Below are 25,359 nucleotides of genomic sequence, written 5' to 3'. Positions count from 1 at the left end.
AATGCACTCACCCCAAGTTTCACTGCTGAGGCAGCACAGGGGAGTGACACCACCAATCCTGGGCTGAACAAGGGTGTGTCTGGAGCCCGGCAGCTGGCAGGCCGCACTGCAGGCAGCCGTGCTCCTTCCCCATGGCAGGAGGCAAACTCAGGGGCTGACAAAAAAATCCCATAAAAAGAAATATCCAGAAACACAGAGCCACAGGCACACTTCAGGTGAACCCTGAATCACAGGAAAAGCAGAAGCCTTGACCATGAGTAGATGAACACTAAGTCAGGTTTAGAAATCTCGGGTATATCTGCATTCATGGCCATGTTGACTGCAAGCCAGAAAATTTTTCTGAGATAGCAAAGTTTATCGTACTACAAAATGAACTCAGACCCCGAAGTCTAACAAAGGACAGTTTTAAAAAACTGTTGTTGCTGTTATGTTTTTTTTTAAACAAGAACCTTTTTTGTTGTTGTTGTTAAAGAAATCCTATGAAAAAGAGATCCCTGCCTGTTCAATCACTTGTTTGTTTCATATTTTCCCAGTACACCGTTACCCCTCTGGGACAGCAATCCTGCAGCTGAGCAGCTCTGGTGTGATGCCCCAGCCCAGCAGTGGCTTCTGGTGTGAGGCTGCTGCAGCTGACCTGCATTAAGGAATTCCAAGAGCTCAGCTTAAATGAAGACTAAAAGCATCAAATAGATGATTCTCTGTCCTTGAAGAATCACCAACAGGTTGCAAGTATAGGATAAATAAAATTAAAGGCAAAGATAATAGTACTGTAGTTGTGGAGCTCAGATACAATGAAATGTGCAGCATCTGATAGTTTGGCTGCTTTTTTTTTTTTTTAATCTTGTTTTTATTTTAGGTTATAGAAGTTTGTGGCCAGCATGACCTAACTCATACCTACCATGGGATTGAAGCTAATCCTGAGATTTTGATTTCTTGTGGGAGTCACAGCAGGATTTTTATTGGATTAGAAATTAAAAAAAAAAATCCACAAACTGTTTTTTATACAAGTTAAGGAAAAATACATGAAATCTCAATGTAATGTAGAAATGGATATGTATATCTATAAAAGTATATTTATGAATGCTCTTGTAAGACATGTAATTACGCAGCGTTTCTCTCATATTGACCTCCACCTTTAACACTACAGGATCACAGAGTCAGAGGGGATTTGAGAACCAATCCATCCCTCGAAGCTTTGTGGTTAGGGCCTGGCCCTTGGGAAGCGAGAGACCTTTCTGTGGAAAAGGGACTGGCAGGCATATGAAGTTAGAAAGTTGAACTGAAAATCACACAGAATCACAGAATCGTAGGGGTTGGAAGGGACCTCGAGAGATCATCAGGTCCAACCCCCCTGCCAAAGCAGCTCCCCAGCTCATATTGCACAGACAGGCATCCAGATGGGTCTTGAATATCTCCAGAGATGGAGACTCCACCACCTCCCTGGGCAGCCTGTCCCAGGGCTCTGTCACCCTCACTGTGTGAAAGTTCTTCCACGTGTTGGTGTGGAACTTCCTGTGCTCCAACTTGCAGCCATTGCCCCTTGTCCTGTCTCCACAGAGCACTGAAAAGGGGATGGCCACTTCCCCCTGCATTTCATACTTAAGATATTTATCATAGAATTATAGAATCATAGAATGGCATGGGTTGGAAGGAATTCCAAGGATCATAGAGCTCCAACCCCCCTGCCACAGGCTGGGACACCAACCTCAGGCCTGGATCTACACAAGGTTGCCCAGGGCCCCATCCAACCTGGCCTTGAACACTTCCAGGAATGGGGCATCCACCACCTCTCTGGGCAGCCTGTTCCAGCACCTCACCACTCTCTCCGTAAAAACCTTACCCCTAACATCTAATCCAAACCTTCCTTCCTATAGTTTAATCCATTCCCCCTTGTCCTGCATTGTCTACCCTTTTTAAAAGTTGATTCCCCTCCTGCTTATAAGCTCCCTTCAGGTACTGGAAGGCTGCAGTGAGGTCCCCCTGCAGCCTTCTCTTCTCTAGCCTGAACAAGCCCAGCTCCCCCAGCCTCTCTTCATAGTGGAGGTGCTCCAGCCCTGTAATCATCTTTGTGGCCTCCACTGAACTCTCTCCAACGGCAGGCTAATGCCTTTTCTACACTCCTAAATGCATGTTCTACCATGTTGAATTTGGGTAATTGCAAAGCAAGATAAACGTGATTAATGAGAGAACTGTGATAGCGAAAAATGTGTCTGAAAGAAAACAGTGGTGCTGGGAGGAGAAAAGGAGAAAGATTAAACTGTGGTGCTCTGTGGGGAACAGGTGAGCTAGAGAGGAGTATCTTCTGGCAGAAAGGATTCCAGCGTAGCCTGCACAGTGACAAACATTTAGGCAAGGGAGGGCAGAGGACTGCTTTTCTGAAGACACCTCTGGGGTTTAATTCCATCACCTGTGACACAGAGCATCATTAAAAGTAAGTCATCAAAAAAACCCACCTGAAAAACAACCCAACCACCGGGGGATGCCAGATGTCTCCAGGTGAGTCCAGCTGAGATGTGGGGGAAGACAAAGAGCACGAGGTAAAGCCTTAGGCATGGAAGTCATTAGCAAAATTAGGTGGGAATTGAAATAGAGGTGCTCAAGACTATGCACGAAGCTGGGAGAAGTTAGAGTTTAAGGGTTTAGAGCAACTTGGACTCGTGTAACTAGATGATAGATGAGACCCGAGCTGCTGCACACGAGGCCAGCCGCAGCCAGGCTGCCGTATGTCCAGGGGTTGAAGCCTGTGGGGCTGAGGCTAAAATGGCTTTGTAGAGACCCGGAGCAGGGCACCGGGCTGGGGCTGTTCTGGGAAGCTCGCAGGCTGCCTGGGGTGGACAGCAGGAATATGATCATGTTGGCTTTTCCGGAGGAGCCCTGCGCCGGTCCTCTGTTCGCACCTGCACCCAGCGGCGGGAGGGAAGGAAACCTGCGGAGCGGATCTGCGGCTCGCTAAGGGCAACATGAAGCGTATCCAGCTGCAGAACTCCGTCCCCCCGGGCTCCGGGACGAGCCATGCCCCTCTGGGGGCGGCCCCTCGGCGCTCACAAAGCTCGGCTGGGCGGCCGTCGGCCGAGCTCTGTTGCGCCGGCCCGGTGGCGCTGCCGCTATTCCCTCCCTCGCTCCCTTCCTTCTACAGAGCGCCGCCCGCCGCCGCAGCGCCCTCTCACCCCGCCTGCTTCCCTTTCGGCGGGAGCAGGGCTGAGGCAGCGCGGCGGCATGGAGACGGCTGCTGCCGGGGACCCGCCGCCCGGTGCTGCTGCGGCGATGGCCGCTGCGCCCGGGGTCGAGACGGCCCCCGGGGCTGCCGCTCCGCGCCGGCTGCTGGCGCTGCTCGGGGCCAAGCTCTGCACCTGGTGAGTCCCCGGCCGCGGCCCGCCCCCCCCCACCCCGGCCTCCACGTGGAGCCGGACAGCGCCGGCCTCCCTGCCCGGCAGTCCCCATGACGGGGGAGCGGGGAGCCGTGCCTCGGGCCACGCTCATGAGCCGCCGGAGGGAGTTCTGTGCCTGGCGCGTTGGCTGATAACGCGGTCAGGATGCGGTGGCTTATACGTGCTGCCGGCAGGAGCCATGCGGTGCTCGGCCCGGAGCCGGTGCCGCCGTGGGGCACCCGCTGCGCCGGGAGGGGAGGTGGGGGGGCTGGCGCCCCGGTGCGCGCCCGGGGTTACCGCTGGGAGCGGGGCCGAGAAAGCGGTGATCCTTCGGGCGAGGCTTTAAAGCCGGCGCCGTGGCAGAGGGGGAACCGGCGGGGTTCGGGCGGCAGCCAGGAGAGTTTCAGCTTGTGCTGACGGAGCGCTACGTGGGCCGGCTGTGTACCGGGGCGGCTGGGGAAGCCCAGACACGGCTCGGCCCGGCCCGGCGGCTGGTGTGTGGCGGTGGGAAGAGTCGCCTCGGCTGCGATACGTGTAGAGTTAGTGAAGGATGCAGTTGATTTTTTGATAAACTATGAGTGCAGTCGTGCCTATGCACCTGATTTCTTGTAAGTGATTCTAGCCTAAGATATTTCTGTTTCCTTTTTTGTTTCTGTATTTACATCTATTTCCTATTTTTCTGTACTGTCACCTGGTCTGTACTTTTTTATTCACCAGGTCATGGAGGGAAGAGAAAAGAACAGAGCAGAATAGCTGAGATGAGTCCAGAAAGAGCAATATCCCCTTTCCCTCCTTCCTTGAATCAGCTTCGTACAGAGACCTGTTGAAGTATATCACTTAAAATGGGAGCACTGTCTAAGGGTGGAAAACTTGAGGGGAAAAGTCTGCCAGGTCGGGCAGGCATTGCATGTGTCCCAGAGCCAAGTGCTGCTTTACTGAGAGCAGGGCTACCTCTTACGACTTGCAGCCTGCAAGAGCTACCATTCACTTCCAGCCTCAGTTTTCATCTGGAGAAAAAGAAAATCCCGCTTTAAAAGGCTTTTCTGGGGTCTGCAGATTTGGTTTCTAATAACTATTGCATCAGATACCAACAGCAGGCAAGCACGAAGTGCTGGTTGTCCTGCCTGCCTGGTGCCAGTGAGCAGAGTTTGGTGACTGGGCTGTGTGGCGGCGTGTGCTGGCTGAGCAGAGCTGTATTCCAAAGGCCAAAGCCTGCCTTTCTCTTCTGATTATAAATTTTTCTCTTTTCATGCCTCCTGCCTCTCAGGAATACCCAAAAACACAACTTGTTGAACTGTTCTGTAACTCCACCTCTGTAGTAGCTTTGCCAGAATGTGGCCAGAGGGCTGTGCTAAGTGAGTCTATTGATGGTACTTTAAAGAAAATACAGAGCCCTTGGAGTTTTGCAAAGTCTTGTCTGAGGTACTGAATTGATTTTATTTTTTTCCCACATGGCTGGAGGCTGAGCTGCTTCAGTTTTTGTTAGAGGACTTCTTGAGTCATAGGAAGGTTTAATACTTGTATGTAATTAGCTAGATTACTATATGTTTTTTTTGTAAAAAGTATGCTTTCTGGTTCTTGAAACAAGTCTTTCTATTCTGTTTCTTACCTCTTATAAATTAAATTGCCATCCAGCGGGACTTTGACAGTCTGGAGGGGTGGCCCATGTGAACTGTATGAAGTTCAGCAAGGACAAGTGCAAGGTCCTACTTGTGGGCTGGCGCAACCCCAAGCACAACTACAGGCTGGGCAGTGAGTGGTTTGAGAACAGCCCTGAGAAGGAGTTAGCAGTGCTGATTGACAAGCTCAGCATGAGCCATCAGTGTGTGATAGCAGCTCAGAAGGCCAACTGTGTCCTGGGCTGCATCAAGAACAGTGAGGCCAGCAGGTCAAGGGAGGTGATTCTGTCCCTCTGTTCTTGTGAGATCCCACCTGGAGTACTGCATCCAGCTCTGGGGTCCCCTGTACAGGAAAGACACAGAGCTGTTGGAGTGGGTCTAGAGGAGGGTCATGAAGGTGATTAGAGGGCTGGAGCATCTCTCCTATGAAGACAGGCTGAGAGAGTTGGGTTTCTTCAGCCTGGAGAAGCGAAGGCTCTGGGGAGACCTTCGAGCAGCCTTTCCAGTACCTGAAGGAGCCTGTGGGAAAGCTGGGGAGGGGCTGTTTACAAGAGCATGGAGCAACAGGACAAGGGGTAATGGGTTTAAACTGAAGGAGTGGAGATTAGATTAGATGTAAGAAAGAAATTCTTCCCTGTGACAGCAGTAAGGCCCTGGCACAGGCTGCCCAGAGAAGCTGTGGCTGCCTCCTCCCTGTCAGTGTTCAAGGCCAGGTTGGATGGGGCTTTGGGCAACCTGGGCTAGTGGAGGGTGTCCCTGCCCATGGCAGGGGGTTGGAACCAGATGGACTTTGAGGTCCCTTCCAACCTAAACTTGTCTAGGATTCTGTAGAACACTGAAGATGTTTTCTATAAATGTTTATTCTCAAAAATATCTTTTTCCTGACCTGAGCTATCCCCTAATCATGTTGGTATATGGCTTCAGTGTACATCTGTGTTTTCCTTTAGTCCTATGAAAATGTGTTCAAGTCAAATGGTCTCTCCCCACTCCATTCAGGAAGGCTTAGGAGTTAATGGTAAAGTGCAAGTAAACTGTCAATGTGAGGAATGTTGTTGCCATGCTAGACTTTGCCTGTTACTGTTTAACTGGTGGCATATATACATTACATTTTTGAAAAGATGTATTTTCTGAAAAAAAAATCACATTAAAATTGCAGGATTTAGTAAACTAATAGACAATAAAATTGTTATATGTGGGCTTATTAAATTTTCTTTAAGTTCTTCAGATATAGACTAATCGTATTGTAGTGTCTTGGAGTGCTCCATTTCCCATGGAGCCAAAGAATGGCAGCCTGTCTTTCTCATGTCAGGAATTGCACATTGTTCAGTGTTAGCTTTAGACCAGTTTGTGGCAAACTTTAATTTTCTAAAAAAAAAAAAAAGAAATTCACAAAATTACTCCCTAGTTTTGCTCATAGCCATAGACACAGCTTGGTGAAATAAAGGTGGCTGAAGGGAGAGCAGGAGGAGCTACTTCGTAGCCAACTACAAAGCAGTAAAAAATAACAAAACCCCCCAAACTGTAAAATGAAAAGGCCATTTCAGACCACTTACCTTGCGTCATCTGAGAGTCCAAAGTGATTTAGTCCTTACCAATGCATTAAAAAAAAGGAGCAGAGAGGATCAAGTTATGACATGGAAAAGTTAATAATTAATATATTTCAAAAAAGATGATAAATTATTAATAAGCAGATCACGGCCGTCAATACTCATGTCGGTACTGCGATGAATGGAAACTCATGGCTTTATTTTTTTGGTAAGAAACTGACTTGCAAAATGAAACTAACAGGATTTAAGGCTTACTCTCAAGGTTTGCAGAGGGTAAACCACTTTTTTTTTTTTTCATTTGCTATGGGAATTTAGTTGGTGCTGAACTAACAAGGGTTTTGAGCCCAACATTTAATGAGGGGCAGCTTTCTCTGTTCAAACCACCTTCAACACCACACGCTACACCGGGGACACGGCAATGGGGGGATCAGGACAAGAGGCTGTTATTTTGCACAGAGCTGAGAAAGATGCCCGAAATGCAGTGTTCTGGGATTAACAGAGGATGTTTTTTTGAGCGCAGCCTTCTGCTATCAGTAAAGTCTCTTTGTGTCTCTCTTGATCTTAACATTTTGTATGTGTTTGGTACAAGGAGGAAGAAAATCCCTGAAATACAGAGTGAAGTAAAGAAGGGAATGGGGCAGGGTGAAACCTGCTTACCTTGTCAGATGCCTTTGGTCCTGCAGAAGTAAATGATGTAGGAGTGCTGAGACATATATTAACCAGCAATGATTGCTGCTGCAAGTAACCACTGAGCAAACAGTCCTGTAGATTCTGGACCTGTGTCTTGTTTCATATTTGAAAACTCATGGAGATAACTCCCTAAGTACTTTAAACTGGAGAAACTTTGTAATTAGAGAAGCTGAGGATCAGCTTAGTGAAGTTACTCTGCTGCAAGAGGCCAACCAGGTCTTTCTTGGTTTTAATAAATGACGTAACAAAAGTGAGGTACCTTCAAAGGCTTTGGGATTTGTTGGTTTTTTTTCATACAAATACTTAGCTATATAAAATATGTGTGCATATTTTATAGGACTGTTTACAGTTAATGTGCTACAAAGGCCATGATAAATTTTGGGCTGAAGCATAGTCTCTGCTGCTTATTTCAACACTCAAAATGCTAGAAATGAGAATGTTAATTCTTTCATGCACCAGAAAGAGTTACTTACATGAGGCTGGATAGGACCTGATGAGATTGTCACACCATATATGAATACTTTCAATATGGATGTGCACTGTTGCTGGGAGTGGTGAGGCAAACTGTAGCAAAACATGGTGTCTGAAGCCCTTGGAAGTGCAATGTGGCTGTACTTTGCAGAGATTTACTGCCTTATCAAAGTGGACTTGGAGAGAAAAACATTCCTAGCAGTGTTTTTAAAGTTAGAAGAGCTTTTGTGTCAGGCTGAATTGAAAATGAGATTAATGCAGCTGATTTTAAATCTGTTCAAAGGAGATGTCTCCCTTACAAAAGTGGGGGTTGCCTGTATGGCTGCAGTTGGCTTCAGCACCCCTGAACACTCCCTTCTTATTATTGCCCAACAGCTGGGTTGTACAGTGTAGCCGGGTGAGCTAGTACTTGCTACATTAAAGTCACCCACCTTGGGAAACAGCTGGTGTTACTGTTGGGTGGTGTGCCTGGTGCCTGCATGCCCTGCCAGAAATCAGGGAGAGATGTGGGCACCAGGTAGGTGCAGAATGCCAATGGGATGCTGTCTTCCCTTGCTCCATCACCTTGAAGAGGAGCAAGTGAATCAGCTCTGCAGACAGTTGAATTGTCGTCAGTAGTCTTCAGAGTAAACAGCTGAGATGGGAAATTTGCAGACCTGTACAGACAGCACCAAGCCCCACTTACTGTGTATCCTGACCATGCAGACAGAGACGGGTGGTACCTAACTGAGTAGGTCTGCTGGCAGGAAAAACAGCGAGCCAGAAGATACACAGCAGTCTGTCCGTGCTTCTGTTTGTCTAGGAGCACCTGCAGTAGGTCACAGACACTTTATATTGGATGAAGAATTGCTACTGAAAGAGCATGAGCCTTTTTTCCCCCTAGCTATGGGTTGAACTTAAAAGGAGGAGTAAGCACTAATGTGATCTTTGGCCAAAACGTATTCTTAACTCTATTCTCAGAGCAGGATATGATGGAACATAACAGAGCAAATCTACAATAGGTATTCATTATAACCATTCCTCTTTGAAGAGATCACTTTTTTACAGTGAGAACCATGAATCACTGGAACAACCTCCTCAGGGATGTGGTGGACCCCGCATCAGTGGAGGCTTTCAAGATGTGACTGGACAGGGTGCCAAGTAATCTCATCCAGCCTCCCTTTCCCATGAAAGGTTGGACCTGATGACCTCTCAAGGTCCTTCTTACTGCGGCTGTTCTTTATTATTTTGATGCTTAATGCTTTTGTATTTCGTTAGCTCAGCTGGCTTTCAAAGACACAGGTCTCGGAAAAGCCTGAAGGCAGTTGTGCCTTATCTCTGTGGTACAGATTTCTGTTGCCCAAAGTGAGAACAGAGTTTGGTGGAGGACGAAGGACTTCACTTGGGCCGTGTGTATCCTCTGTGCCCCGTCCCTCCTGATGAGAGCAGATCCTGCACTGCTTTGAGCTGCCTGAAGAGCCTTGCAAATTATCAGTCTTCATCGCTGGTGGTTTGAACTGGCTTCATGCTAGCTCTGTGTAGACAAAACCTGCTCACCATTAAATCAGAACAACATTGATAAGGAGAAGAAAAAAGAATAAAGTGTCCGTCTAAAAAAATGGTATTCTCCCTGTAAAACTAGCAAGTATTTTTATTTTTAAAAATGAATGTTTAATTCTAAACTTACCATGTTGTCTTTTATATTTGCAGGCATATTTTGAAAACGATAGTTCTGGGCCAGATGCTATCCTTGTTTATCTGTGGGACAGCTGTTACAAGCCAGTATCTAGCAAAACAATACCAAGTGAATGCACCAATGTTTCAAAGTTTTATCAACTATTCTTTGCTGCTTCTAGTTTATACAACAATGCTGGCATTTAGGACTGGTACGTGATGGGAGATTCTGGTTCATATTTCTTTTCCTTTCAGATTTTGAATCAAAAGAACTTGATACTCATAATAGTTTTTTAAGGTTCCTGTTGAAATTACTGCCTTGTAATAACATACAAATGAATTTCACAGGTTAAATGTGCATTTAATTTTATTTCATCTCGTATCTGTTTAAAATTATGTGCCGCTCTTTGGTTTAAGTCCTGTGCTGTATTAGGGGATAGGCTTTGTTGTAACAAGCTTCTTTACCAGAGGGTATTTAATATTCCTCCTATTCCTATTAATTTACTCTTTAAACAACTCTGGTTTTGTCGGGGTTTTTCTCATGCTGAAAAATTTCTGTGCTTTTCACCATTTGCACTGTCTCCTCCCAGGCTCCATTTTGCTGTTATTGTATCCTTCTTAAGCAGGGACCAACAAAATCGACCATCTCGGTTTTATTTGTGCTTCTACAGAGCAAGATTCCTGTGCAACATTTTGTTGGAAAGAAACAGATATTGATTGCTGCTTTCTTCTAAACAGGCAGTGACAGTCTCTGGCAAATTTTAAAACAGAGGTGGTGGAAGTATATTTTTTTGGGACTGGCTGATGTTGAAGCCAATTACATGATTGTGAAAGCCTACCAATACACGACCCTCACAAGTGTGCAGGTAAGGACCGGTCTCTCTGTTTGAACTGTTGCTTTTATTACAGTTTTGGACAAGCTTCTGAAATGCGATTCATAGGACAGGAATGGAAGCTATTTAAGCCTGAAAAAACTTTCCAATGTCTATTTTCTCTCTCCGTGCAGAGGAGAGCATCCGGCATCGTGCATAACATTTCCAGGAAGCAGAGAAAATTGGCTGGTATTACCCAGTGCCAGCTCTGGAGTGGAACTCTAATTATTTTGATAGAAAGCACTTCTAAGAGTTTGCTGACAGCCACTCAGGTTTTTATCCTGATGCAAAGTAAAGATTTAGGACCAGATGACACACAGCACAGGTTCTTGCCTCTGAGAGCAATGTAGATCTCTTGCCTAGTCCTAGAAGCTGTGGGAGGCGTTGTGAGTCGTAACCCCATGCATTAAGACATACTGATAGTTAGCTGGTGTTGCTCACTTTGCAGTGAAGGGTAAACCTGTGGTTTTTGGATGTGGCATTTCAGGCCCCTTTCTGGAAGACCTGGAATGAAGTGTGCCGGGCTCCTGAAGTGACAGTAAACATCCTCTGCAACACTGGCACTAGGTGCTGCATCACTGCACTAGGATAAATCCTGTGTCATAGCTCTAGGAGCAGGAGGGCTAAGGCTGCGTTTCTTTGTTGCCCTACACAGACAGAAAAGAGTTCCTGCCTCCCTCTGCACGCCCCTGAGCTTGTGTGGTCACACCCCTTGTGCAAACAGGCTTAGGGCACTGAGTAAAGTCAGAGTAAACCCTGCCTTCGTCTGGGCTATAGGTGAGCAGTGTCAGGCCCAGGTTAGGTCACTGTGTGGCTGCAGAGCTGCTGGTGGAAGAAGAGAAGGGATGGTACAGAAGCTGTGGAGGGAAGATGGCTGTGTGTCCAGGGCTGTGCCAGTGTATGCCTGCTCTTTCTGACAGTGGGTCGCTGGCTGAGGCCATGGCCCCATGTACCTGAAAAGAAAATAATCTGCCCTGCAGGACTGGCTGTTAGCTGCAAAGGAGTGCTTAGGTGTCAGTGTTTGACAGAGTCACAGTAACAAGGGTTAATATTTAGAAGAATCATCTGTAAAGCAACTAACTCCTGTGGTCTGGGATCCCTTTAGAGATCTGCAGTTACTTTTTGCACTACCAGTAACGTGCCTGTTGGATTAGTATTGTCAGACTTCCACTTTGTACTTAATGTGTTACGACTCATTAGGCCTTTAATTCCTTACAAATCATGCCTAAGAAATCATGCCTAAGTTGAGTGACACATTTCAGTCTCAAGATCAAGTTAAGCTGATAATTGAGATACTGTTCATATAATTTACAGCTGAAAAAGTAAGGACTTTGATCCAAGTTCTCAGTAGTAATAAAGCTATTTTAATGATTTCTTTCATAGAAATGAAGAAATAAGTTTGTCCTGTCTACTTGCCCAACTCAAGCATTTGCTGAGCCTTTTTCCCTGTGTGATAACATTCAGACTGATGTTGCTTTGTGTCAGTTCTGTAACTGTGAATTGGTCATAACTGCCTGTTGCTGTAAGGTTTCTTGCATGATCTCTGGAGTCAGCAGTTTCTCATCATGGTCAGAAATGAGATACAGGGCAAAACTCTTCTGATTCGGTCTAGTGCATGGTGCTTGTGTCAGTCAGTAACAAGCAGTTCTGCTGGTACATCAGAGCCTGTGGTTCAGAGCACCCAGCCGGATGGCCTGGCTGCAGTACTGTCAGTGAAGCCTGGGGAGCATGAGAGCAGCACCGGGGTGCAGGACATCTTCCCAAATACATTGTTTAAATGCTGTCTGGCTGGAATGTCAGCTCAGCCCCATGAAACTTGTCTTCAAACATAGGTTTTCTCAGCTCAGCAGGGAACTTCCATGTATTGTCTCAAACATGCACACAAAAGCAGAACTGGTTTTCCTTTAACTATCAGAAACTAGCATTGCACAGAAGGGGTTGGGAGATTTTTAAGGACGTAGCATGGGGATGACAGCTCATGCCTCTCTGTAAATACAGTGAATGATTTTGGTCCACAACTGCAACTCTTTCTGTTCAGTGGTGGCTTTGGAAGTGTCGGTGAGATGTCTTGCTGCCACTCTTCTATCTTGTGGCAGGATTTGACTGCGCTGCTGTTTGACCACATATTTCATAGCAAAAAATCAAGTAGCATAGCTGTAGTTTCACATTGTTTAATATATTATTTGGCATAATTAGCATTTGCTCTGTAGGTAATTCAGGTGGAGGCATTTTATAGCTAGGTATTGACAGAATATCAGCTGATGGAAGAGGGTTAACCTCACCTGGAGAAAAGGCAAGATGAGCCCCTGGGGTTCAGCTGGAGGCTGTCCAAAGGGAGCTGTGTGGGGAAGTGAGCAGGATGAGCTGTTGAGCTTTCTTGCTCACAGAGCTGTCTGGAGCTGGTAATTATAAAAAAACCCCATGACCTTCAACAGTCTATGATAATTTATTAACCATGTATTAAAACATCTTTTAATAATTTACTTGCCCTACCTTTAAAACCTCCTGTGAACAGTGTGGCCAAAGTGTTCAGTCAAAACACTGGTAAATCAAATCAACAGGTTATCTGCTTTTCCCTTCTAAAAATACTATCTAGTATTGAATAAGATGAGTTTGCTGACACTTTACTAGCAGTAGTAGTCAGTGCTATGCAACTGCTGTAAATGTCATACAACCCAAATAAAACCACTTGATTCTTTTAAATGATTCCATTGACACAATTCATTGTGATGTTACATCTGCTTTGCATTCCTTTGATCTTGATCCTGTACAGAAGAGAGCGTTCCACCAAAGAGCTCTGTAACCTAGTATATGAAGGGAAGGCAAGATCCAGTAGCTGGAAATCAGATTTCTCCTGTCTGTAATTGAGGGTAATTGTCCCCAGGAATAAATTACCAGTGTGTGTTCTTCATCGTTTGGTGCCTGTGTGCCCTGGCTGCAAGTCTTCTAACCAGTATGTTATTGGTCTGGATGCAGCAATTCCCCATCCACCACTACTGAAAGAGCTTCTGGCTCCTACTACCTTACAACCTAGTTAAGGCAATTTTTTAAAAGAAGTTTTCTTCTTTTTCTGCTTGGGTTGGAAAACTGCTGGGAGGTTAGAAATCTGTGATAAGATCTCAATTAATGGGGAAGGGAAAACTTAATTATTAGTAGAGACGACATATACTACTAGGGGATAAAAAATTTGCCTTCTACTGTTGGTAATAGTTCTTGTTGTTTGATACTAGACAAAGCAGCCAGATTTGGAAGAAATGTTATAAGGCTCCTCTTGAGCCTAGACCAAAGGAAAGGTAGAGAAAACAGCCTGTTACTAGATAGTAGCCCACAGCATGATATTTTTCAGTACAGCAAAGTTGAAGTCAAATACATGGTATGACATATTAGGACTTGTGCAGTTGTAATGTCTCATAATACAGCCTAGGCAAATGCTTTTGTGCTTCACAGTCAGACTTCACGAACTGGACAAGGTGGAGGCAATCCAAGGAATGAAACCAGATAAATGGAAGGATTAGAGGCACTGTTAGGACCTAATCTGTACTAACTCCCCTTAATGCTGTAGTTATGAACAAATAAAGCCAGAAATATTATGAAAGTCTTATGAGTTTGGTTAAAACCCTTGGGGACCATGGCAGAGCTAACAGAAGCCAGCACAGAAGAATGCAGTGGTGCACTTAGGCCGGCAGAGGTTGGTAATTAACACTAAGGATTAAGGGCTCTTGTCTCCATTGTAATGATGGAGGGGAGATTTACATTAGATATAAGAAATAAATTGCTGTGAGGGTGGTGAGGCCCTGGCACGGGCTGCCCAGAGAGGCTGTGGTTGCCCCTTCCCTGTCAATGTTCAAGGCCAGGTTGGATGGGGCTTTGGTCAACCTGGTGTAGTGGAGGGTGTCCCTGCCCATGGCAGGGGATTGTAACTAGATGGTCTTTGAGGTCCCTTCCAACCCAAACCAATCTGGGATTTGATGATTTTATGACTTTGCCTGAATCCTATTGACCTGGACCTAATACTTTGTGGGGGACTCTAAAAAGCCAAGCTTGAAGGGCTGAAAAGACAGGTAGACAAGGTGCTCAGGAATATGGGACAGGTATGGTTGGACTTGATGATCTCAAAGGTCTTTTCCAACCAGTGATTCTGTGACTCTGTGACCTTTAAGAGTCATTTGTGAGCAGTCTTTGGAAAGCTGATTCTGTGTTCTGTAGGCTGTTCCCTCATGGAGTTTCATGGCACTCTACTGAGGCAGGTCAGAAAATACAGGGTTTTTTGCAAGGGAGAATTGGTGTGGATTACCTCCTGACTAACTGAGAGTTGTCTCTAGCAGAGTAATGAAAACAGATTGGTGGCTTACACATTCTGTTGTGGGAAGCTGGAAGATTGGGAATGTTACTTGAGGAAAGCTGTTCTTCTCTTCCTGTCTTCCTTCTACTAATTTTGTGCTGGCTTCCAATGCATATTCATTTGGGTTTTTTCAGTACAATTCAGTTGAGTGGGGGGAAAAAAAACCAAACCCAAACCGGCAAGATCAGAATCTTGCCCTGTTCATCTCAGTGTAAAATCAGATCACCTGTATCCTTTTAATAGTTCCAAAATTTCACTTTGCATAGCTGGAGCCCTAAACTCTAATTACACTTCTGAGCAGGGGTGAAAAGATTAGCTAGACAAAACCTGCTGTGGAGAAAAGGAAATGTTGCTGAGCTGCCTCCTTGTAGCAGTGTCATGGGAAGCAATGCGGTTTCAGAGCAACATCCTAAGGTTCGTTTGCGAAGCTGCAAAGGTTTATTAGATCCATCATTAGAAGAGTTTCTAGATCAGTACCTTCTTACCAGGAGAGAGTGGGCTCCTGCCCCAGCTCCTCCTTAATTTGTAAAATGGCTGTCATGGTAAAAGGCGGGTCTGAGCCCTCTATTAAATGAATCTGCTGGGGTTGCGGTGTGGTTTTCATCAACATCTGATAGTAATGGAAAAAATCCTGTACATTTGCTTTCAAGACAGTGCAGTCCAGATTTGGGGCAGGTTGTGAATTCACACCATTTCTTTCTATCCACAGCTGCTGGACTGTTTTGGGATCCCTGTGCTGATGGCTTTGTCGTGGTTCATTCTCCGTGCAAGATACAGGCTGATCCATTTTCTTGCTGTTGCAGTCTGTTTGCTGGGTGTAGGAACGATGGTGGGTGCGGACATTTTGGCGGGAAGGCAGGAAAGTGAAGGTAAGGAACTCTTTATTGTCATGGGGGAAGAGCAGAGAGACAGTTCCCATGGTGGGCTGACTTGTGAAGGAGAAAGAGGAGCAAATTCAGGGGGGTGGACAGAGTTTTATTGGGTGGGGGGGGGGGAAGCAGAGGAGAAGGCACACTGCTGTTTGTATTTCTTGTCCAAGAAAGTAGTGGGTTAGGAGACCCTGATTTTATAGGGACCTGTGGAATTTCTTTGCTTGTAGGACTGGATTATTTCTTCCATCTTGAGAGAAACACTTCTGTCAAGCTTAAATTTTGCTACAGTTTATCTCACCTGATGAAAGGCCTCATTCCTGAAAGCTTGTTTGTTTTTACTAATCATGTGAGATGGTCTAAAGAAAGATGTGACCTCTCCCTGCAAACCTTTTCTTATGCTGTATCAGCCTGCTGGCAGCCAGACTTCTCCAACTTGCAGTTTTCTACAAGCACAGATAGGAAATAAAAAGTTACTTTAGAGCAGGCTGACTTCTCTGAGTTATCTTTGGCAGACCCAGCAGAAATAGCTCATGTATCCCCAAGGCTCACAGACCATAGCCTGGAAAGCAGGCGCTTATGATAGAGAGCAAGAGGAGACATGGGCAGGTTGCTGGGATTGCTGGGACTTCTGGGAGGGAGGGTGGGCTCCAGGGACGAGGACCCAGGTGGAAGCAGATATGGACAGGTTTCAACTTCTCTGTGACTGTGCCTAAATGAACCCATTTCGTAATGATCTTACTTTGAGTATGAGTTTTGAATTTTCAGAGCCAGTGGTTATGAGCCAATGTAGTTTTCAGGGGGAGAAGAATGGGTCATTGCCTTTGTCAGGCAGCATAGAGATAATAAGCCTGTTTGGCATCATTTTGAGGCCTTACGGTAAGAAAGATATTGAGACAAACTGAGGTTTAGTGTTAATGCTATGTGGTACAAGTATCTCAGTCCTCAGGGAGGAAAAATGTCTTTTGCTAAGACTCTAGGAGAGTTGTGCTTTATTTGCTGATCTGACTATCCTTACTACTGCTTATCCTCATGTTTCAGACATATTTTCTTAGTGATTGCCAACTGGCTCAGGGAAGGACATTTAAAATCAATGCAGGAGTTTAAACAACAGTGGTCCTCTTGCTATTTAGCTGATGCATAACAACATTTACTTGATGAGCGATTGTGTCACGGGCATTCCATTTGCACAGTATAAATAAATCGCAGCAGGACACATGATATCACCCATCTGCAGTGCCCACTTAAGGCCTGTCATGAACCTGAAGCTGAGTTCAGGTCCTGCTGAAATCAATAGACTGATTTTAGCAAGACTTGGTCAGACTTCACTGCAAAAGCAGGGGCAATATTCAGAAAGACGGAGAACATCTATTGACTGGGATTTTTCTCCCTGCAGTGCCTGTGGTCAGCAGAAGTAGACTTGAAGCAGGCTATGCAGTAGTGGCTTGGTTAGGATGAGTTTTAAATTCTGCACTTAGCTTATTCCAGACTCTGCAGGGTGATGTGAGCAGGTAGCAGAGTCCACACTCAGATACCAAGCAGCTTTTTGCACACACACGGGATGTTTCCTTTCCCTGTAGGCTAGGAGGTGCTAGGAAGATACAGATGTTAGAGATAAACTTGCTTGTCTTTTTAAGGAAAGTTAAAAAGTGTTTACAGCATTACCCTTATTGTGGATTAATATTTCTGTACAGGTAGTGACGTGGTGATTGGAGATGTCTTAGTGCTTCTTGGTGCTTCTTTGTATGCCATTTCTAATGTGAGTGAGGAATACATTGTGAAAAATCTGAGCAGAGTGGAGTTTCTAGGAATGGTGGGCTTGTTTGGGACTGTTATCAGCGGTCTACAGCTGTAAGGATCTAATATTTATTTTAAAACTAATTAAGAATATTCTACAGATGATTGCTTGTCTACATGAAATGATATTGTTGTTGTTATTAAATTAATTCTTCGTTACATCTACATTTGGCCTATATGGGAGTCCTTCTGCTTGAGTTTTATTTTTGTTGCTGATCAGCATCTGGTTTATATCCTCTTTAATTGCACTACTCTTACTACAGCAATTCTAAGGCTGAAATGCTGCAGTTTGAATGCATATGATACCTGGCTGTATTTTCTTATTTTATTGGTCTTCATGAGGACACTCAGTATGCTGAGGACTGTTCACAGGAATGTATTTCTTAATAGATTTTCTCTGTGGAAAAGTTGAGGAGATAATTGTTTGCAGGAGGTCTTCTGTATTAAACTTGAGTTTACAATGAAGCCTCATGCAAATAACCACGTTCAAGTAACAGACCATGTACAGTTAAGTCTGAACTTTGTGTTTCTCATTTCTCATCATTATGGCTAATAACTTCCTCAAACGGCATATCAAATAAAACTGAATCTCTGAAGGATGAAAAGGCCTGGGAAGAAGGCATGAAAATTAAATAAAAATGCTCTGGACTTTCAGGCGCTTTAATTTTCGGGTCTTTTTTTGTGCTTGTTAGATGTTGGAGTTAGTGCCATTCAATAAAGCTTCAAACAAATACATAAGGGGTTATAAATCAAAATGTTCTGTATTCTGGTAGCTAAATTCTCTATTTGAAAATAACACTTTTTTTTTTTTTACTATATTTTCTTTCCTCTAACTCTAGAGCCATTGTGGAACACAGGGAGATAATGAGAATTCAGTGGAACTGGAAAGTTGGTATGTGCATAACAGTGATGTGCATTTTTACAGAACACCGGAAAATAATAATAGTTTAGACTTTGAATGTTGGGGTTTTCATTTCCTTTCTCTGGGTTTTAAACAGCATTCATATAATATTGTCACAAACTTATTTTCTGCAAACTAGCATCTCCGTAGAGGTAAGTTTTGGAAGTTTGAACGTTAAGACTTTTGAGCTTGGGTTTTGCATTTTATATAGCAAGTGAAAGAATTTTTCAGAATAAATTGAAATAAGTAAAAATTGAACCTGCTTAATTACAGACTTGTTTGGTGTTGGAACATCACAAGAACACTTTTCTGTTGTCTTCCTGAACGAAATACTGGAAAAGTTTTTGTGACACATTTTGACCTCAACAGAACTGTGTGTTACCAAGAAATGTGGCTCTAAATTTCTTCAGTCAGCTCTTGCGTTAACTAGGAAAAAAAAATGGGAACTTTCTCATATAGATAGAGTAATTTTTGCAATACAGGGTAGTCTCAGAAAAAAAGTATTTCTTCCATGTTTTTCTTAAATCTACATTCCCATATCTTTCAGGAGACCTTATCCTTAAAGATAAAACCACGTGGTTTTCAAGCATCTGAAGAGTACCAGTGTTCTTTAAAATAATTGTTCCATGCCTTAGCAGTGAATTGTCACCTTGTTTTACAGCATTACTGTTCACGGTCTTTGCCCTGTGTATGTTTGGGCTGTACAGCTTCATGCCAGTGGTGATTAAAGTTACCAGCGCAACCTCGGTGAACCTGGGAATTCTGACTGCGGATCTCTACAGTCTGTTTATTGGGCTCTTCCTCTTCTTCTATAAGGTAAGTACTGTCCTTGCACCACTGTTTCGGTTGTGTTTTCACTCCAAAGTGATAAATAAAGCATAAGGCTCTTAAAAGCCCCTGAACAGTCGTCTGCAGTTGTACGTTTCTACAGCTTGGGTTGTTCATCGTAAGGCAGATGTCAGTCGGGAGGAGCCATGCTTAGTTAATTGCACAGCGTTGTGTCATTTGGCGGATAGTGATTTCCAAGCAATTTCACACTTGATAGAATATGTCAATGTTAAGAGAGAGTAAATAACTTCCTGAGGTGCTCAAATGGTAGTTCTTGCTGTACGCCCTATATGGAAGTGTGTTAGATTTGGTTTGTCTCTCCAAGTGCCCAAAGAGAGGGTTTGAATCTCCCTTTCCTGAAAGGCATTTGGGATCTGAGGTAGGATCATATTGGCTTGATTTCCAGAAATTATTTTCTCCTAGAAATTTAATAGTTTCATTACCTACCAACATCTTGGGATAAGAATCAAGCTCCCTCAGTACCACTGCTGAGCAGATGCTAAAGGAGAACCGAAAAAAAATGGCAGATACCTTATTCTGTACACTGTCCACAAGGCAGTTACTCTTATTACTCTCTAAAATACTTTTTGGTAATGTCTATTCAAGCTAAATGACAGTGCTAAAAAGATTTCATTCCACCCTACGCTCTCATCCAGGATCACTTGTGGGAACCTAGCTCATTATTGCGATTGGAGTAACCGAGTCAGTTGCTTGGTGACTGGAAGGGCTTAGTCAGAAGCCTGTGAACTTTGCTTAAGAACTTAATATGCATTATTCCATGTGGCTGCTTTCTCTTCAGCTTTATGGAGAGCCAGAAGCTTTTAAGTCAGATTTGTTTCTGAAAAGGAAGACCAATTTTTATTTTACAGCACAAAGGTCTGGGAATGTTAGGGTCTGACACCAGTTAGATTTTCCTTTTCAAGAGTCTTTTAGCTCAGGTTTTCTCCCTGTTCTGGGTTCCAAAATTTGCTCCAAGCTACAAAGCATCTGTTAACTAAGATTAAAAATTAACGTAGGAAGTGAACTATATTTACAGTATACCAGGCAGGACATTTTCTGGATTAAAAAGCACCCTGGGCACAAACCAGAATGTGAGGGATTGTTCCATATTCCCCATTACCAGGTGATGTTTCACAGCAAGTCACTGAATGCTTGGTTGGGCTGTGGAGCAGGGTGAGCCATAGGATCATAGAATGGTCTGTGTTGGAAGGGACCCCAAGGATCCTAGAGTTCCAACCCCCTGCCACAGGCAGGGCCACCGACCTCCAGGCATGATCTAGGCAAGGTTGCCCAGGGCCCCATCCAACTTGGCCTTGAACACCTCCAGGGATGGGCCATCCACCACCTTTCTGGGCAGCCTGTTCCAGCATCTCACCACTGCACCTGCTTTGAAACAAGCAGCACAAACGTGCAGCTGCTGCAGCAGAGTCCCAGGAATTTAAGAAGTTTTGTCTTGTTGAGTGCATGAGCAAAACACTGTACTTCTCAGCCCCAACTGTGTCTAAGGTGAAATGTGGATTTTATCTGTTTTGATGAGCTTTTTTTTTTTATCTTTGCTGAGCTTTTCTTAATAAACTCATCATATAGATACCTGTAATCTCTAGAAGGCTCCAAATGCTTTTGCATAAACTCCTGTGGAGCGGAGCACACTGCAAATACAGACACTAGATGGAGTTACAGTCCTCCAGTAACATTCGAAGTACCCTAAGCTTGGTAGTGAGTATGTGGATATAAGCTGCCCAGGGACAGCTGAAGCCACTGTGTGAAGCAATAAAGTTGCTGCAATATTTGAAAAGGGTTAAAAAAAAAAAACCCAAGAAAAAAAAACACCAGGAAAAATGACTTCCCAAAACTGAAGAAAGAAACAAAGATTGCAGGCCTGTTGAAGAGCACAGTTACAGTTTGCCTGTGGCAATAGCTGCCTGCACACAGCCAGGCCTTCAGTCACAGCTGTGCTGCAGCAGCTGTGGCACCCTGGCATCATAACTGTGCATCACTCAGAGGGATTAATTCTGAGCAGCATCAGGGACAGCTACTGCCTTGCACATGCGGTGAGAGGGGGTCTGGCCATTCCTGTGCCTTGCCCAGTCTCACCTTCCAGCCACACGTTCTCTTGTGGCCTTAGGTTGTGCTCTGAAGAAATGTGGATGCTTTGGTACAGACCCAGGCTCTGTCCATTTGAAGGGAATGGGACAGCCAGGGAAATGACCCTGGATGCTGCTGCCCTCTGGCAGGACACTTAAGGGCCTGACGCTTCCTCCTGTGTGGAGTCAATGCTTGAGTCCAAGCTGCTCCAGGCAAGCAGCCAGCAGGGTGAGGGGAGAGGACATGTATCACAAGGGCACTGTGTTTCAGTCTGCTTTTCCTTCTGGGTGGTGCTGAGGGTTTCTGAGCCAAGTGACTACCAGCCAGGAATTGCAGTGCTTTCATTGTAGATGACTCTCTGTCTTTTGGATCAGACTCCACTGTTGGGGTCCTACCATTCGTTTCATCCAGCTTGGCTGCTTGATAAATCAGAACATATATTTCAAGCATGCCTCAGGAAGCTGAGGAGGTATGGGAATATTGACAATGGGATGTAGGATCTGCTGTGTCCTTCATCCTGCTGTTTATTGCCTTTGCCAGACCACACTGATTAGAGAGGATTTTAACAAATCTGCTGAAAACATGTTCCTGTCTGTGGATCTCTTGAACCCCTTTTATCTTTGAATCTAGTATTAGGACACAAACACTTGTTTTTCTGTCAAAGTGGCTGAATCTCAGCAATATCTGGACTTTCAAAAGGCAAGTGAGCGATAGCAAGTCAAATGCCTGACATGTCTCAGCAGTTCATACTCTCACCTCACACCACTCCAATGGAGCACAAACACTGACCTTGTGAACGGAGCCCCACTCGCCCTCCCTTCAAGGACTTTCTGGGCATAGTGAGCAAACTGCTTTTGGTCCTGTAATTACATTTATCTAGCCCTTCAGATGGGTAAGAGTTGTGCAGAGAACCAGCTGCTCTGGTAACTTGCAGCAGGATGGAGGTTCATCTCTTGCCAGGAGGTGAAATATTGGGCTGTGCTGAAACAAAAGTCTCTTGGGGGTTCAGTTCTTCAGCATTCACATGTGTAAGGGGCTGTCCTTCACTGTCACCGTTTCACAGCCTGTGGCGCGCTCTGTTAAGAATCTTGTGTGTAGACCTAAGGAACCTCCCTCTCCATCAGAGTTGAGGCTGAGATGCAGAGAAAACCAGCCAGCAGCTCGAGCCTGTCAGTGAATGGAGCTGTTGAATTTTGGTTTTCAGACCTGAATATGGATCTTGGTGATAATCCTCATTAAAATGAAAAGGTGGAGGCCGGTGACAAGCGGTGTCCCCCAGGGGTCTGTCTTGGGACCGGTGCTCTTTAACATCTTTATCAATGACATCGATGATGGAATTGAGTGCACCCTCAGCAAGTTTGCGGATGACACCAAGCTGAGTGGTGTGGTCGACACCCCAGAAGGAAAGGAAGCCATCCAGAGGGATCTTGACAGGCTGGAAAGATGGGCCCGGGGGAACCTAATGAGGTTCAACACTGCCAAGTGTCAGGTGTTGCACTTGGGCTGGAAGAATCCCAGACACAGATACAGACTGGGAGAAGAGCTTCTTGAGAGTAGCCCTGCTGAGAAGGACTTGGGGATTGTGGTGGACGAGAAACTGAACATGAGCCAGCAGTGTGCTCTTGCAGCTCGTAAGGCCAATGGTGTCCTGGGCTCCATCAGAAGAGGAGTGGCCAGCAGGGACGGGGAGGTGATTGTCCCTCTCTACTCTGCCCTCGTGAGGCCCCATCTGGAGTACTGTGTCCAGATCTGGGGCCCCCAATACAAGAAGGATGTGGAACTGTTGGAGAGGGTTCAGAGGAGGGCCACAAGGATGATTAGAGGGCTGGAGCACCTGCCCTACAAAGAGAGGCTGAGGGAGCTGGGCTTGTTCAGCCTGGAGAAGAGAAGGCTGCGGGGGGACCTCATTGCAGCCTTCCAGTACCTGAAGGGAGCTTATAAGCAGGAGGGGATTTGACTTTTTAAAAGAGCAGATAATGGCAGGACAAGGGGGAATGGACTAAAGCTAAAGGAGGGAAGGTTTAGATTAGATATTAGGGGGAAGTTTTTTACAGAGATAGTGGTGAGGTGCTGGAACAGGCTGCCCAGAGAAGTAGTGGATGCCCCGTCCCGGGAAGTGTTCAAGGCCAAGTTGGATGGGGCCCTGAGCAACCTTGTGTAGATCCAGGCCTGGAGGTTGGTGTCCCTGCCTGTGGCAGGGGGGTTGGAGCTCTATGATCCTAGGGGTCCCTTCCAACCCAGATCATTCTATGATTCTATGAAAATACTTTTCACAAGGAAGAGTAGCTTTTGCATTCTTAAAACGAGGCAACATTTGTATGTTTTTACATCAGACAAGACTTCACATGTTTCTTTCCTCTGCCAGTTTTCAGGTCTTTATATCCTGTCCTTCGTTATCATCATGGTGGGTTTCATCTTGTACTGCTCCACTCCGACTCGGACGGCAGAACCCACGGCCTTGCCGCAGGCTGGCAGCACCGGCTTGGACAACGCTGCGCTGAAGCTCGAGGAGAATGACAGTGAAGCTCCGGTGGTAACCGTACAGTTCACGAGAGGAGAAACTGTGGTGGTCAGAAGTGATTAAAAAAATGGCAGCACTTCAAAACAGAGCTTTTTTTCCAGTTGTTTGGGTTGTTTTTTTACTGCCAAATTTCCCTCAAATATTAATCTGGAGAATTGTTTTGCTGCCAAGGCATATGTCATGCTGCACTGGTTTTAATGTGCTGGATGGACTTTTAAGGCCAGATCCTCAGTCAGTGAAACTACTGGTTTACCCTTGCAGAGAATCTGGCCCTTAGAGGAAGAGAGTAGTATTTTTGTGGAGTCTCTGGGAAGTGAGAGACTTATTTTTAAATTCTTAATTAACTTAGCAGCAAATGCTTGGGGGGGAAAACGAAGCCAAAGCAAACTGTCAGGTCACTAACTAGAGCAGTTAAGTTTTATATAGCATTAGGGACCTAAATCTGCAAGATGCAATCCTAGGGCTTCATAGTTCCCACACCTCAGTGCTGGGTACCCTCAGAGAGCACCTTGCAAAAGCCCCTCAGCTTCTCCCAGGCTCTAGTTCTGCAAGCCATATGACGTACACACACCTTCCATGTGCTGATGGACTTCATTCCTCTGCTGGAGGATTTCCTTCTGACATTCCACCTGGTCTCTTCATGCTGCTGCACTCCCTGGCACAGCTGGGGCTGCTGCAAGTATTTTTTGCATTGTGCTGGTAAGGAAGGTTTCAATACATGCTCTCATGTATTTTTTTTTTTTACTCTCTGTCAGTGCCCTTCTGTTTGGTGCATTCCCACTGGCTGGAGGAGGCAAAGTCAAGTCCTCCTTCTGTTCGTTCACTAAGGACTAAAAGTTTGTTTTTTCTGGATGAGACAGCAAAGGGGTTTAAACTGAAGTTCTTTTCTCAGTGAATTTCTCCCTGAAATGGGACATATTTCTGCAGAAAGGTTTGAATAAAACTGGTGTTTCTTAAAAAAAAAATAAAAAGGAAGCATCTTAGTCAGTCCTCACTGCAACAATATGACATAATCTCCAGAAGGTTAAGTGCTTTCAGTTGATTCATTAGCAGTTTTCTTCCCTGTCTTCGTATTTACAGAAAAGGATTAAAAAAATACCAGGCTGCAGTTTTAACAGCAGTAAAACTTTCTTGGGATCTTTTTCTTTTGTACAAGCCTTCATAGCTCAGGTGTGTGAAGTAACAAAAGAATAAAGTATTCTGCAGCTGAAGAATTGGCTCTTGGTTTGTTGTATTTTTTTAAGTTAGGGTTTCTTTATTGCTCAACACTACATCAATTGATTTTACTGACCAAATGATTCTTTCAGTGGCAGAGCTTTGCTATAAGAAGTAAATATGACATTTTCTGATGATACTGCAGCGAGTGTTGCCTTTTGACTGAGTAGTTCATGCATGGAAGGATGAAGAGGAGCTGATGTTTTGTGAAAAGCTTTTGGGCCAGTTACCTTTTGCTTTAGCACTGGAGTTAGATTCAGGGTTAGGTTCACCAGAACTGGTGCACCTATAGATCTCCGAAGGTCTAAAGTGGAATAAGCAGCTGTGGACCAAGTGGGTTAAGGAAGTCTGGTGGCAGTAGATGCCCAAGATCATCTGGATCAAGTAGTTCATACCACATTTTAGTTGCCTTCAACCTGGAACTAAAACCCATCTACTGTTACCTGTGTGATTGGCTAACTGTGCGGTAATGAAGCAAACAGCATGTGAACCTATAGGTCTGTAGGTGAATGTTACAGGATTCAGCTTCTAAATGGGGCTAGTAATGTATTTTGTGCCAGAATTTAGACAGGACCTCAGCA

General features: G+C 45.0%; 1 protein-coding gene across 1 annotated transcript; it reads left to right on the top strand.

Moving 5' to 3' along the window:
• Window positions 1-3,216: 3,216 nt before the first annotated feature.
• Window positions 3,217-23,626, top strand: SLC35F2 (solute carrier family 35 member F2; the record flags this gene model as incomplete). Its single annotated transcript, XM_084277680.1, has 8 exons — window positions 3,217-3,353; window positions 9,385-9,564; window positions 10,091-10,214; window positions 15,272-15,431; window positions 17,126-17,282; window positions 18,068-18,120; window positions 18,791-18,945; window positions 23,408-23,626. 8 exons carry the CDS (start codon window positions 3,217-3,219, stop codon window positions 23,624-23,626), a joined length of 1,185 nt encoding a protein of 394 aa, XP_084133806.1.
• Window positions 23,627-25,359: the final 1,733 nt, after the last annotated feature.

Source organism: Gallinula chloropus, assembly GCF_964237585.1.
Source record: "Gallinula chloropus genome assembly, chromosome: 1".
Taxonomy (NCBI): domain Eukaryota; kingdom Metazoa; phylum Chordata; class Aves; order Gruiformes; family Rallidae; genus Gallinula; species Gallinula chloropus.
Note: the sequence above shows the minus strand (reverse complement) of the source record. Positions and strands in the feature narration are given on the sequence as shown.